Source organism: Agelaius tricolor, unplaced genomic scaffold (assembly GCF_023055355.1).
Source record: "Agelaius tricolor isolate 1412-34295 unplaced genomic scaffold, bAgeTri1.0.p SCAF_8, whole genome shotgun sequence".
Classification (NCBI taxonomy): Eukaryota; Metazoa; Chordata; class Aves; order Passeriformes; family Icteridae; genus Agelaius; species Agelaius tricolor.
This window is the reverse complement of record NW_027269268.1, coordinates 11,391,611-11,407,760: the sequence shown is the minus strand read 5'-3', so window position 1 is coordinate 11,407,760 and position 16,150 is coordinate 11,391,611. Positions and strand designations below refer to the sequence as shown.

General features: G+C 36.5%; 1 protein-coding gene across 4 annotated transcripts in view; it reads right to left on the bottom strand.

Moving 5' to 3' along the window:
- CCSER1 (coiled-coil serine rich protein 1) overlaps positions 1 to 16,150 on the bottom strand; it is a 615,756-nt gene that overhangs the window by 231,359 nt on the left and 368,247 nt on the right. For all 4 annotated transcript variants that reach the window (XM_071431637.1, XM_071431638.1, XM_071431640.1 and 1 more), the window contains exon 9: positions 3,385 to 3,462. In XM_071431637.1, the coding sequence (XP_071287738.1) occupies positions 3,385 to 3,462 (78 nt within the window). The remainder of the gene's footprint in view (positions 1 to 3,384; positions 3,463 to 16,150) is intronic.

Below are 16,150 nucleotides of genomic sequence, written 5' to 3'. Positions count from 1 at the left end.
TTAAGGTCTAACATAAGACGAAAATTCCTCTACACGCTGCACTAGAAAGCAACTAGCCTTTATAGAAACCCTGAGAGCCTTCCAATGTCTTCCCCGGTACACATACAATAGTCGTGTTGATATTTTACTTTCAATTTCCTCAAGTAGCAAAGTTGTCACGTTATTCACCTAAGGACAGTGTAGCATTTCTCATCATGGAAGACCCTCTTTTGTCCTTATCAGAAATTACTTTAAACCTAATGTTTTAATTCCGTAATTAAGTTTCTCATTAGACTGTTTTAATACAGAAAAGACATTAAGCAGTTTGCTTTCCAGTTCAAACCGTTCTTTATGAGAAACATTATCTTTACTGCTACCAACTTTATCTTCTACTTGCTTACTAAAACAGTACTCTAAAGCAATTTCTGCTGAAAAATCTCTGAGTGCTGTATGGGGAAAAAAAATCCGAGCTCTATCAGAAAAATTATCCAAGAATTCAAAGCTATTGCAGGACATTGCATCATCTAAACTTTAGTGATCACCTTGACAGTCAAATTCTCACTGTAATGATGTTATAGCCACTAAATAAAACATTTTAACAACTTCCATTCTGGTAACTGCTCACACACCCAAAACACTTATTCAATACTGTTTATACTTTTTCAGAGCAGTCCACAAAAACAAGAACATTTCCTCTTTGTGAAGCACTGCATTTCCTCCCTTCTTCACCCATTTCTTCCTAAATATAGACTCGCCTCCAGCTTTTTTTCATTACTGTACACCCTACGGACAAAAGGATTAATTCCTCATCTAAGTCAAAGTCAGAACTTCCATTTAATTTTAATGACACATCTAAATGAACTCTAAGGCTAAAGAACTGTCTCAACTACTGGAAGATGTCCAGAAGCAAAAAAAAACCCAACAAAAACCTAAGCAGTGCTTTATTTTGGGACTAACCCTTCTCAGTTTTTTCAACTGCAAAACAGGTAACTTAAGATTACACAGTGGAACAAAAGAATATATGAGAATATAAACCAAATCACTCATAGAAGCACTGTTTTAAGCATTTCTCATTTATTACACTGTGTAGTGTACATCAATATTTGTACTACATTCATGAAACAATGCTATGCAAATTCCTGGTAGCACTTTTTATCCAACTACTATTAGCCTTTAAATTTGAATAAAGGAAAAATAAAAATGTGAGGACGTCTCTGTTGTTGTTTGGTTTTTTAAATTAAAGCAGCAAATTTGTAGTGATGAAATGAAGTTAAATTTTCTGCTTACCTCTTAAACCAGATCTGAAGTATTCAATGTATACTATTCTCAGAATGTGTAACTAATAGGGTGAAAAATACATCTTGTATTCTCTGATCTGTTTTGTATTTTTCTATTTAATCGAATTTCATATTAGCACAATATTCTTGTAGTTGTACACACATACTGACATCTGAATTAAATGATGTACAGATACTACTTGCAACAGTTACAACTTGTTCTTTAAAATCTCATGCAAAAGCAGAGAATGTAAATGTAATTGCCACTTGGATTCAACAGAAACACAACTGAACTAATCCTTAATAGCTTTCCTTCACAGAAAAGCTGCACAATCTGATAAATAAAAGAGCAAGAAGTTTAAACAGTATTACAAAAAGTGTTAACACTATTTATTTGCACATTGCTCCTCACTGAGTCCCCCTCATTGTGATCACAGCAGGCTTATGTTATTCCTGTAAATTCATTAAAATTTCTCTGCTATCAATCCCTTGCAATGGAATTTTCACAAGAACTCTGTACCACATAAATACAAGTGAAGTGCTGTTCCATTGAAAAACATTCAACATTTCCTTTTATTCCTGCACTGCAACAGACTATGGGATAATGTATGAGATAATACATTATTGACACTGTGACAAGGTAGGAATTTTACCAGGGAAGGCTGAAAATTATGTTCCACTAATTGAAGAGAATAAAGGAAAGGATTTATTTAACCTATTGTTGTTGTTATGACATTTAACACTCAAATCTCAGCCAGAAAATTGAACTTGTTTGGGAGAGGAGGTTCTAAACTTATTTTTTACTCCCCACCAAACTCCAAGGGAACACAGACTGGAAAAAGGGAAAAAATATGTAATCTGCTAACAGCATGAATCCCTGCAGCTTGAGTACCACATAGTTGATCTGGGAGAAAACAACCAAAAGCAAAAATCACATCTGCTTAAAAAAAACACCAGGCAAACAACATAACCCAAAAATAAACAAAACAGCACCAAAAATGCCCCAAAATTTACATGTTTCCTGTTTCCATTTTCAGTGGAAGAATTTTATTTGACATCTAATGCACAAGAGAGTATCGTGAAGGATAACTGGTCACAGAAGGAGTGGATATCATATTGCAATATAGAAAAATATTTTTAAATATTTTTGCAAATTCTGGATTTTTCATCAGTAACATATACACACCTCAGAGTTTCAGTAAATTCCACCAGATGTGACTTCACAGACACAGTAGAACATAAGGCTTCATGTTTGTTAACCCACAAAAAAGAAGTTAGTGCAGATAAAACTTTTTGTATTAAAGCGTGAAATTTTGATGTTTCTATTCACAGAAGACAAATCTTTAATGCTCCACTGACACAGAACTAAAAGGAAAATTTCAAAGCCTGCTTTAATTCCAGAGGTCTATCCATAAACTTGAATCAGCATGTTGATCTATACCAACACACAACCATAGCACTACTTTGCAGAAGAGTTTCTTAAAAATTATTGTTAGACTTTGCACAAGTCCCAGAATGGAACTGTGCTAAATGTTCAACAAAGATGATTCCAGAGGCTCATGTGAGAATCTCTTACATGTATTCAGGCAACACCACACGCAGACAGAATATTTCCATTTAGAAGGACTGGGGAAATAATATTTCTACAGTTAAGGATTCTTCATTGACTGCATTCTTGCATGAGGACGCATATTATCAATACACATTCTAGGAGAAATTCTGGCAGATCCTCTTTAGGAAACAGGATTTTAACATCACTTGGCAAAACTGTACTTATTCCATTATCTTTCAATTTTCAAATCTTGTTTAGACAGCATATGACAATTCTAAACATAATAACCTCATTAACTGTCAGTAAGTGTGCAAATAAATACTGAAAAAAAATTACAAAGCACTAATACATACCATCCACATTCATTTATGCAAATTCTCAGCTCTTCATAAAGCCTAAAATTAACAGGGCATTGGTGTGCTGGCAGGCAGCTGTAATTATCTTCTCATGTTTCTGAAGGTACTTTAGAATCACCAAATCCATGCATGGACACAACAACAGCAGAGGCAAACCAGCTGACAGAAGTCTGAACACCCACAAACATGATAAAAAGTACTGTTTGATACAGCTACTTACATCATGGCCAACGAGTTCTGTCTGCGTGGATTTATCTGCTTGGGAACTGAGAGCCTTCTGAAAGCACTGAGCCTTTTCCTGTAAAACAAAATAACATTGAACAGGTGAGTCATGGTTTTCCTCACTGGGCTTTGCAGCTCCAAACATCCAGATAAATTCAAAACTCATGCATGGGCAGCTGGTAAGAAATAGATTTATTATGGTGCTATTCACACTGGGAGGTTGATTTCCTTCCTATTGTATGCTTTTATAAATTTATCTATCTATCTCTTAAACAGAGGGTGGACTCAGATAGTCCAACTGTGTGCTACGGTGGGGCCCACAAGAAGGATGGCACAGAGGCAGACAGGCACGAAGCACTGAGTAACTGCAGGGACCCCAGCAAATACCAGCACCACTCCAACAGCAAAGAAATAATTTACTTGAAAACATTAAGGAATATGCAAACTTGCAGATGACAAGCCTGAGATGACTTCTGCCTTCCCCGACAGAAACATGTTAGCAAACCCTAAGCATTACTTGGGTACTGCATTGATTTCTGCTTTTCCCATCCTTGTCCCTCTGTACCTGAATAATTTTTGGAAGTGTGGCATGGCATCTCTGAACAGGCATGAGCAAAGATATCTGGCTGCTTTGACACAAAAAAGCCCGGATTCTGATACTTCATTAGAACCTGATCACTAAGCTTGCTGACTCTGATCAAGCCCCTGAGAAGGCTATTTTAGTTTTCACGAGAAGGTACTGGATAAAACAACTCTTAAATATGTGGGGTGAGGCAGGAAAAGGCACACAGGAGGGGAAGGGGAATGCCAAGTTCTTTACTGCATTGATTTATGTTTTCCTGCTTACTGATTCAGTTAAATTTTTCAGTTGTATCTGTAAAAAATGCTTACCTTGAACTCAAATTCCTCAAGATGTACAAAATATAATTGAATGCTACTGACAGGAATGCATTGCAATAAAACAGAATTCGTTTAAATTGAATTTCAAATTAATGGACTCTCGAGTTCTCGTAATATTCGATTCAAGGTAAGGCATGCACATCACTACATTGAGTAAACAGCAGAAAGAAGTCAACCCTTCAGTGATCCTTATCTCCAGTATTTTAACCCTTTAAATAAAGGTTGGGGGAAAACAGAATTCAGACTCATCTCTTCACTTGTACGAAACATTTGAGCCCAAATTTGCTGATGTTAACAATCAAGTTAAAACTGAATTCATAGAAAAGGAAATCCTAGTTCTAACAGAAATGGTTTGTCTTCCTGAGGTTTGAATTTACTAGTCCACTACCCAGCTCACTTTTACATGTTTATAAAAACAGGCATTATGATATATCTACTATCTTATTTTACCACATTTTACTGCTCAGAAGCTCCATGAATTTACAAGTTACAAACACAGATATTGAGTGTTCAAGTAAGATAGCAATTGAAGCAATACCATCATTAAACTGGGTATCTGATCAAATGGAACATTTCTGTTCTTTCTGTATGAATTCACAAATATATATTTTGAAAAAGCAAAGAGAAAAAAAAACCCAGAATAAATCTAAATATTTATTAAGGCAACAAATTAATTTGGAAAGCTAGAAAGGTTGGAATAACAAATATTCTTTCCTTTCCCAGAGCTGCTCTTTTAACTATGTATCTGCAGTGAGATCCATTTTTAACATACCCAAGTTCTGACTCCACATTAACATGGTAATATTTTTTATTTATATTTAGTGAGCTAACTAATAAAATGGGAAAAAGTGAAAATTTCTAGAAGCCCAGGTAGTGGAAAAGAAAGTTTGAAACTAAAACTGTCTTCTTTCTTCTCAAGTATATCAAAATAGAAAATGAAAGATCTTTACAAGCCAGGTAGCACGCTTTAACATTGATTCAGAACAAAGAAGAGAGTTACCTGGACATCTATTCACTCAGCAGCCTTCTACTACCCTCACAGCATTACCCCTAAGGATGATTACTATTATCAGGTAACATTTTAAAGCAATTTTTCAAGTTTTTTCAAGCCCTGAAACTTCCTTGAGACCTTCTTGCCATTTTATAAAAGACAAAAATTTTCTTGTTTTAGAGGCTTCCTAGTGAAACTGAATAATTATTGACTTTTTCCATATGTGAACCAGTCCTGCTTTCTGCCCTTCCTCTGTGCATCTGAGAGGAGTCAACTCTCCCTTCTCTAAGATATTACACAGTAAAAAGACTGCAAATAGATCCTTTTAAGAAAAAGGGTAAGGAAAACAAAAGAAAAGGGTAAACAAAACAGGTACCTTTGCCTTTCTAAGGACTAAAAAGGGACCAAGTAATTTATTTTAAAATTATTTTTAGGATCATCCAAAGTACTTCTAGGTGACTTTTTCTAAAGTGAGAGCATTAATGAGCATCTCTTCTTACCATTCTGTGTGTTGCCATTGCTTCCTATTAAAATAAACAGCACAAAAGTACATTTGTAGGTGACACGGATAAGAGCATGAAAGACTTTTATTCCCTGGGTCCATCCTAATTAGTGAAAAGGCAGGAAGAGCTGATGGCTGTTTTAACAGCAAGATTGCCAGGAACATTCACTGCACCCCTCTCTCTGAAGTGCCTGTGTGTTTTTTGAGGGGAGTGAGAGAAAAACTACATGGAAGGACATTTTCTCAAACACTGCAGTTGCTTCAATTATTGAGATGACTGATTTTGATATTTCAACAACCACAGTGAAAAGCACTAGACCATGATCAATAAAGATCGTGTTTCTATTTCTTCACAGGGGAATAAGTTCACACACAGTTTATATCTCAAACTAGCTCTGGTACTAGAGTGTCATGGTTTGAATACTTACTATTTTATTACTATGTTTGTAACAAGTCACCAGAAGGCACTGAAATAGGAAGACAATACATATCAGCTGATAACTGATGCAAGTAAAAATCTTACAAATAAACCAGAAAAGTGAAATGTAAGATAAAAAAGTAAGAAACGTAAGACAAAGAAAACAACTTAAGTCTTCCTCACTGAAAGGCAGATAGGAAGAAAGTAGTCAGTTACTTAGATTTAGGGAGTCAGCAGGAATTGATATTGATACACCTTGAAACATGACATTGGTTTTCTAAAACATTTCTTCTCTGAACAGGAGAGTATCAAAACAATTTTCACAGTTTTACTGCAAACATGTCGAAGTTATTTTTTGTGACTGTTTTCTTATTCCATTCCCTACCAGTGACAGCATGGTGACCACTTGTGGTGCTTTGTTTAATTGCAAATTCCAAAGAGAAAATGCTTGACAATTATTTCAAATGGTCACATTAAATCAAGGAGCAAATCTTACTGGTCCAGCTATTTAAAAGGAAAACTCTACTGTCCAGTAGAGCTGTGGCTTTAATCCTCATAGATTATATTTTGTCTAGTAGATAGCATATTAAATATTTTTTTCCTAATGGCTGTTTCACCTTTATTGTTACTTAGTTTAAAACATAAAATATAATAAATTAACTCTTTACCTCTGTCTGCTATAGTCTGTACAGATTATTCTAAGACTTTATGAAAATAAAAGTGGTGTTTTAATGTTTTGTCTCAGCATACATCCAGAACAGCCTCCAACAACCACTAACACTGCAGTCAGATTTACAACTGACTTGTGATTATTTCTCTTAACTCAGGCATTAACCCCACTGAGAATAACAACTTATGTTCACCACAGAAGTGGGGAGAAAAAGCTGTTCTTCAGAAGACTTATAAAAATGCAAAGTCTTTTAATTCTGATGTGCTTTGGGATTAAACTTAATCAACAGCAGCAGTTAGGCAGAGAGCAAAGGGATAACAAGTAGAAAAAAACCTGCTTTCCACCATCTATTCTACCTAATTTACAGACTACAATGAGCTACAGAATTGACTTTATGACAGCTATTTCCATAGAAATTGAGTCCCTATTGGTTTGAGTCTCAGTTTGGGAAGAAAACATATGATATCCAGCACAGCTCCAGCGATCAGCTGCGGTACAGCTGAATCACATCACACTTGAAAACACTTTGTGAAGCCCAGCAAGAAGCCCAGCTGCCTCTTGAGCACAGCATGTGAAAACAGCTACAACTTGCTTCAGCTGTCCACACATAAATGTACTATGAACTGAGGTGCTACATTGCCACAACAAATTTAGAGGCATTACTCTGGAACTACAGTGACAAACAGGTGTGACCATCCCCACGGGGACTATCCCATTGATCAAGAGAAAAATATGAAAAAACTTGGTGGGAATGCATCCAAGTATGCAAAAATGCAGGTTCCACTGAGGGTTATAGTGCTGTCAAAACATTGTAAACAACAAACAACAAAACTACACAGAATCTCAAAGAACATTCCACTGCTTTCACACAGGAGTCTTACACAAACCAAAATCGTTTTTCAGTTTTTACATTATGAGACTTTTGTAAAACACAAGGCAAATTTCTGTGCATATGGTAAATATGCCATCTGCAATGAAAGACAGCACACCTGCTTTGATTTCCATCAGATCAGGATATCCAGATATGAATCAAGAAGGACTAAGACAAGTCTGTCTCCAAGCAGTTTGCAATACTTCAATAATTAGTTACTGCCAAGTCTGAACACATCTGATGGAAAAAAGACAGTTTCTAAAAATGCAATCACTTCATAACAGGTCTTTGAAGATCAACAATATTTATCAAGGTTTAAAATCTCTGACAGAGTTACAAGTCCTGCTGTAGACATGCCAGCTAACCTAACAGTACTGCAAAGGTTTACTAGATCCTAACCAGAGAGAATTATTACTATTTTAAGTTTTGAAAGCCTTATAATCCCAAGTATTGCCTTAAACTTTTCATCCCCAAGTTCTGCAATATAAAAATTCTTCTCTTTTGCTGAGTGCTGTATGACCTTAACAGTAAGAGATGACTCCAAACTTTGAGACCCCAGTCTATGTCTATCTACTCAGAAAGAGAAAACACACAAAAAGTGAATCTCTTAGCCCAGTGAGCTGACCAATGTCAGAGACAGGAAAACAGTCTTTAAAATGGTATGTTCTGACTCATTTATTTGACTGGAAGGTGCTGTGCTGTAAAATTTGCTACTATCACTCATGTATGTGCTGCAGAATTAAAAATAAATGTTTACAGGTCTCCAAGATCATCTCCGAATTTCAAAACAAGGATTTTCCAAATATACCTGAATTCTTAAGTTATTTTTCAATAGCATCCTGGGAAGATGCTTTAAAATACAGCATTAAACAGTGGGAGGTATCTTTATTCCATGTGAAAAAAATCCCTATTTCATTTCTTGGATCAGGAGAATTTCTTGACGATGGATGTACTTTGATTAATTACTTACTATTCTACCTGTTGCATCAATAGAATGCTAAATTATTATCAGAATTTATGATGTATATTTTAAAGCAATACCTGTATATTGCTTATTTCTATGATTCAGTCATTCAGTAAATCTGAAGAGCAAGTTGTCATTTCCTTACTGATTATGGCTCCCATGACTACTTTTAGATATACACCTATGTAAACATATACCTAAAAATAGAGGAACTCTTTTCTACTGATCACACCTCAAACAAACAAACAAAACCCCAAAGAAAAACTCAACAAAAAACAACAACAAATAAAACACACATAACATTCCCATACTCACATATGGCCCAGACATGGCCATGCATGCTTTGAATAATGCAATGCAATAAAAAATTTATATGGTCACACTCTGTGAATAATATGGGCATAACAAGTGATGCCAATCTTAACACCCCAACAACAAAAACAAAAAAAAACAAGATCTGAGAAAGTTATTGGAAGGAAAGGAAACACAACCAGCTGTGCAGTCATAACCCTTTAAAAGACTGACGTATCAAGTACAGGAGTTCATGTAGAAATTATCTCCACAAGTAGCCTTGCACCTTTAATAAGTATTGTTGTTAGTTTTAATTTCTCTTGTGGTTGCACCCAGATGTCCAAGAAGGTATTAGTAAGTCTTATAGTAGCTCATCTAATAGAGAAGAGTTCCCCTTTCACCCCATAAATCCTTGGGTTTTCACTGCCACACCAACTGCTAGGACCACCCAGACAAATAAAATCCTATCCCAAAATAGAAAACACTCAACAGACAAGATGAGGAGATAGTATTACCACAGTTTGATAACTCAGAAATGGTGGTACTGGGACACTTAACTTTACACAGCACCAAAACACAAAACAACCCCACGTAAGCACTATTGACTTAATCATCCCGTAAATAGTTGAAGAAAAATAGTAAGTGATTTATTTGCCAAGGTCATGTGAAGCACATGAAGAGTTATGGAGTGCTGCATAACTATGTAGCCCAAATCTCGTGTCCTGGAAAAGCAGACTTGCTCACACCATTAAATTCAACACACTCACTTTAGGCTAGGAATTTCTGCTACCTTCCCAGAGCCCACAGCAGAGGAGTATTCAGTACAACACTGAATTGGAAGATTACTGCAAAGGAGAGCTACACATTAGGGTTCAAAGATTCAACTTGCACGCCACTGATTCGTAGTACTTTTAGCATTTTTATCTAAATGGACATCGCAGATTGGCAGTGGAATTCTCTTCAATTCGTGCTCTCATTTACTTAACTGAACAGTATTAATTAGCCCCTCTTAAGAAATGAAACAAATTACCATTTTTTTTCACACCAGTTTTTGCCCCTTCATGTCTTAAGTATTTGATCATCAAAAATAAGCAAGTATAAATCCATTTAAGGTCTGCTTTTCCTTTATTTACTAGCTGAAAATGGAGATGAGACCAAGTCTCCAATTAAATTGCTTGCAAACTCATGTTCAGGTTTTCCAGAAATAACTGCAACTGCAATCATACTCCTTGAACAAGGAAATAAACATATTTATTTCAAGTATTTGTCTCGTGGGGGTTGCACATTACCTCTCAGTCTAGCATGAGCTAACTAAGAACCTGGATAGGAAAATATGGATTAGATAGATTATTCCTGCCCTTCTGCTTTCACTGAAATATACTGCAATGACATCACCTCTAGGTGGGACGCTCATTATTCACCTGGCAGAATTACACATACACACACAAAGGTGACTATCCCTATGTAAATGGACAAAAACCTACTATATTTGGTCAAGAAAGGAAGCACTGTTTATAACTTTGGGGTTTTTTCTTCCTTTACACCTTTTTAGAACCACATTTATCACTTTTATGGTGTACATGACTTTAAATGCTGCCAGGTTCTGCATGGGGACACAAACAGAATTTCAGTCTGTCCAAAACATCTGCTTTGAAAGAGTTGGAATTATTTTTTTGTAACTTCTTTCATGGTTTTTTTTGGTGACTATCCTTATTCATCAGAAGAAAAGCTCTCTGCTTAAAAAAATACAGTACAACATAACAGCAGTATCAAAATCCTCTAGCACTTCTAACAGATGCTTCTGCAAAACATCTAATGTAAGGTTTTACCTGGGGAAGCTGTTTCATTAACTTTTGAAATTATCCAAGGCCTTTGTTAACTTTTTGTTACGTTTTTCTTCCCTACTTACCACTGAAATGCTAACATCCTTTAGGTCTCTAAGAGGAGATATTTATGAGCATTGCCTACCCAATATTTCAAATATTTCAGTTGAGGTTTCCTTTGCCTCTGTGCACAGAGGGACATTGGTGGGATGTGATTCACATCAGTGCCAGTCACTTGGTGCAGAGATTTAACAACTGCATTAGACAGAGTGCAAAAATCATTAAATCATCACAGTCCAAATTGCAACTGTTGTTTATTGAAGGCTTCTGGCATTAATTAAACCTCACACAGCTAAGTACTGACAACAATTTTACAGATTGCTGTCCTGAGGAATGAGATTCACAATTGTGGCATTAGGAGCATACAGTACAAAGGCAATGGAAGGGTCATTTGTGAGTTCTCCCAGCAGCAACTGCATGAGGAAGGCAGATTTTGATCATCTGTTGGTCAAATGAATAGAGAAAAATAATCACATAAATCAAATAATTGCTGCCACCATGGAAATCAACAAATCCCTGGACCAATCTCTGTGCTAAATAAGGCTGCAGTTTTTTTCACTGATTTCAACAACACATAATCCCTGCATCATTGTAAATATATCCAGCAATATTGAAAACAACCCACAGCTGCCTCTCTGAGCTGTGGTCCCTATGAATTTATGTCAATTACTCAATAAATTTTGGCAGGTGTTTTGGACAGAACCATCAGTTTGGATTTAGCATGGCCAGAACAGACAATTCTTTGACTTGCTTTTGTCCTGCACTGGTGTGCAGCCCATTCAATGCACACATTTAAATGCATGTGCTGGAAGTGATCACACTGCCTGTACCTCTAATTATTTTTTTTACAGTGGTCAGCTCTAACTGGTGCAAGGAACAGAGTGAGTTTCATGAAAATCACTGTCTGGATGGATAAGGAGGGCCTCAAGCTGGCAAGGGGCTTCAGCAGGAGCTTCAACCTGAAAGTCAGCCCACAGGTCACCAGCAGAGAGCTGTGCAGCACCTTCTGCCCAGACAACACTTTGGAGCCCAGAAGGATTGGTAGGGATTATATGGGAAAATGAGGCAAGGAGAATTTTAGGGAAACAGAGAGCATCAATAAAAAAATAAGGAGACATACTCAGGATTTAGCAGTGGAGCTCAGGAAAAAGCTTCAGTCACTACACCAGACACTCACACTGCAAAGACTTTTTCTGGGCAATTAACTGCTTAAGCAAGGACCAAAAGGCACTTTTACCCTTTGTGAACCTTCTCTCAGGGGAAGTCACAGCATGGTTTTTGCAAGTAATTGACACTGGAATGTTATTAAAGTAGATAGCTTTTTACTGTGAGTTTAGGTTCATCATTCATGCCCTCCATTTTTACCCAGTCACCTCAACTGAGACACTGAAAATTAAGTTTGAAGCACATAATATTCAATTCACTAAGACAAAACCAACACACTTCAATATGCATTATCAGGTATTCCAAACAGTATTGCAAGGCCCACAAGTAATTTTCAGCAACTCTGTACTACTTTGTCTAAGCAAAATAGTTGTGACCAGACAATATTATTTTCTTTCACTTTTACAACACCAAAGCAATCCAGAAGAGAGGAGCATATCAATCTCCCCTTCTTTCAGACATGTCTTTAATTAACTCAGAAACTTCCCCAATGATGGGAGTTTGACTTTGTGAGAGCTGTGAGAATGTTACAAATTCTACAGCAAATCATTTGGATGCCAGGACTCAGTCAAGCATTTTTGCAATAACATTTTTACTTCAACTGGTGAAACTAACAAAATACATAGCAAAGTATTTTCATTATCACCTAAAAATTGGAGCTTTCCAAGCATCTGCAAATGATAATAACAAGTATAATATTGTACAAGGAAAGTAACCATTACATTCAGGTTTTTGCTATGATGGCTATGCAAAAAGGCAACTGTTGCACAAAGAATTGAAATAGGATTCATTTTACTATTTCCAGAAGAATTACAGGATCTTCAGGAAAGAGTACTGAAAAAAGATCTGGCATTTTTTCTTCCTTTTTAAACTACAATTTCTCAATTGTTTAAGGAAATGGTGACTAGACCTTTATTTCCCACTAACATATTTCATAAGCAAAACGCGTTGCTATGGTCCCCAGATTGCTGCTGCAATCAAACCAAAAAGGATGACTTATAATCATGACCATAAAGCAGCTGTCACATAAAACTGTTCAAAGAGGGGAAATCACAACTGAAACTATGATACATTAATAAAAACATGAGAATTACATTATACAAGTCTAAAGACACACCCTGATACTTCCTATAGCATTTTTCAGACAAAAGAGGAATAAATTCTCATTTTGCCTCAGAAAATAAGAAATGAAAAAGAGATAAGGTGAATCTATGGCACTTGAAAAACATTAATAGCCAGTTTATACTGTAACATAAATCCACTCCACAAATAAACCATCTTTATTGTCTCATAATCAGCCTGTTGGTACACTATTGTTGATAACAATTTTTCAGCTAAAATTTTTACAAGTGTTTTTTAATGCTGTCCCCGTGGTGTCTGAGCTCATTTTGTGTACCTATTATGAAAAAAGGATTTGTTTGCAAATGCTGCTTTTAGATTAGCCAGTGTTGCCTAGGAAGATGCCTCATTTCTCAACACATGCAGAAGAGAGATGAATCCTGTCTGTTGGCCAAAGACCAGGGACTCCCTCTGATATCCAAGTGTAAACCAAAAAAGACAGCTTTGAAACAAAAGCACTTTCAAGCTAGGCCGGTTAAAAGATGCAACGAATGGCTGCAGTAGAAGATGGAGCTATAAAACCACAAACACGGTCCAGGTTGCATTTCACCAGTGAGCAGCAGAAATCCTTTGGAGGTTAATAAATAAACAGGTAAAAAGCAGTTCAGGAGATCCCTTGAGCTGCAAACTGATGGACTGGGAGAGCACTGAAGAAAATATTGAATTTCTTCAAATGCCAGCTTTTCTGAAAGCAGCTGCTTGTGGCCACCACTGGAGACAGACAGCTGAAGGGCTGGATAAACCCTTGCACTGACCCAGTACAGATTTTCTCATTTTATATTCCAAAGACTAACACAAATCCACTCTTTTTGTAAGACTGAAATATCATACTCCCAAGAACCCAGCTCATATTGTTCCAATGGAAAGAAAATTGGTTTCCTCTGCTTTTCATCCAGTCATTCCTTGTTTCTTAGTAACTAAAAGATACTTTGGGTAGACAGAATAAAACCGACCCCTGTAATCTAAAAGAAATGCAGACAGCCTATTTTAACCCTTAACTCTTTGGGAACCATATGGCAGCTCTCTCTCAATTTTCAAAATTTCAAGCTGAATGGAAGTTATCAAACATGCTAAAGAAACAGGTGTGTTATTAACACAGAAGTGAAAAGATATTCTAAAAGACTCTCAAATGGTGCATCCAAAGGCTAGTGCCAAAACCATTTATCTGCAATTGTGTGACCTTGGCGATTGTGACCTATGCCTCTACACCATACTACTGCTATTTGGTTCAGATTTCTGTTTTCCTCAGAAACTTCCTGCACTGTCCTCTCTAAGATATCTGTGGACTTAAGAATTAAATATCACCTACAATCATTAAGTGCAAGCTGTGTAAAAAGCTAAGCCCACTTTTGTTCACTGATAATTTAACAAAGTCAAAAAAAGTTAAAAATCTTGATTTTTCTGTGTTACTTACATAGGTTTAGCAGAACCCAAATTAGACTGTGTCGTTCTGGGGTTTTGAGTTGGGTTTTTTTTAATCCAATTATTCAATCCATTTGTTTCCTGATTATCTAGTATTGAAACTCAAACTGGTTCAACAGACCAACAACTCAGAACATCACTGAACTCTCAAAGTTAGATGCATAGGAATAAACTGGTTCAGACTGCTGCCAATTTGATAACCACAGAAGGTTTGACATTTTTGTGTCTTGAGCATTTATGGCACATGATTCCATTGATGGCAACCAAGAGTCTCATTCCTCCGAATACAGCTCATTTACAGAAGGCTGTCACACATCTATTTCCAAACTGCATAAAAAATGAAATACAAAAGCAGAAAATAAAACAGAATTACTTGAGCAAACATCATTTATAAAGTACAGATATGGTAGATGTAACTTGTCTTCTGTGGAAAATTAGCTGAGTTTTTCACGAGTTCCACAGAATTTCTCAAGTAGATTGTCTTAAGCTTTCAGGTTCTCTAGCTATTTGTTTTAGAAATGCTGCAGAAAAAAATAGACTTGTTATTTACAAGCACCACTCTACATCAAGACTGGAAAGCTTGAAAAGTGATGTAGTGTTCAATATTCTTAGGAAGAGATGCTCAGTTTATTCTGTTTACACTGGCTTTTCCAGCATCCCTTACAGAGACAGTATTTGCTTTCCTGTCAGGATATGCGTACAAGCAGAAGTAAAGAAAACAATTACATTTTGAAGAGCCCAAATTGCACCCAATCTGTGAAAGATTTAATTGTTTTTGGCAGCCTAAGTCTCCAATTCTACCACAGTCATTACGGTAGACATTATAAACAGGTGAATGTGCCTTTTTTCTGTTCTTCTGAGTGCACTTCATTTCTATCCTAGCCTTAGCTTGTTTTCCTGAGGCACTCCAGAGATCTTCCTTGACAACTGATCCTATATATTTAGCTCAGCCTCATCCATATGCCAAGTTTTACCTGCTGGAATATAATGTTCCATTAGTTGTTTATTTTGTTTATTTACTAGTCCTGGTGGAGGTCACTACACAGCCTCACAACTAGAAGGAAACCACATCACACAGAGACATAGTCAAAGAACTTGCACAAAACACACACATGGAATGGGCAACACAAGTCATTTTTTTGCCAGTGGATATAGAAACACTGGGGTTATAAGAGAACTTCAGATGACCATCTTTAGTCCTACAGCTGGTCTCTCATCAGCTCAGGTGGTACTCTTCAGGTTTAGCTTCCTTAGCCTGCTGTAATTTGTGTGATCTTTACACTGTTAAAGAGACCCAAGAGACACATTTTGTTCCACTCATAAAAAACAGGGAAAATGAAAAAAAAAACAACACAGCTCACCCCCTCCCCCCAATTGCACATGCAGCTTCCTCATAATCAGTGATCAAGATAGTTAAGAACTGGACTCAAAGGCTACAAAACTAAAATTCTGACACAAAATTCTCAGTTCTATTAATCTGAGTTCAATTCCTCTTTTCATCTGCACTAGATTTGAGATGACCACCTCTTGTACTCGGCTTTCCACTCATGTTATCTCCTTGGAGACCTG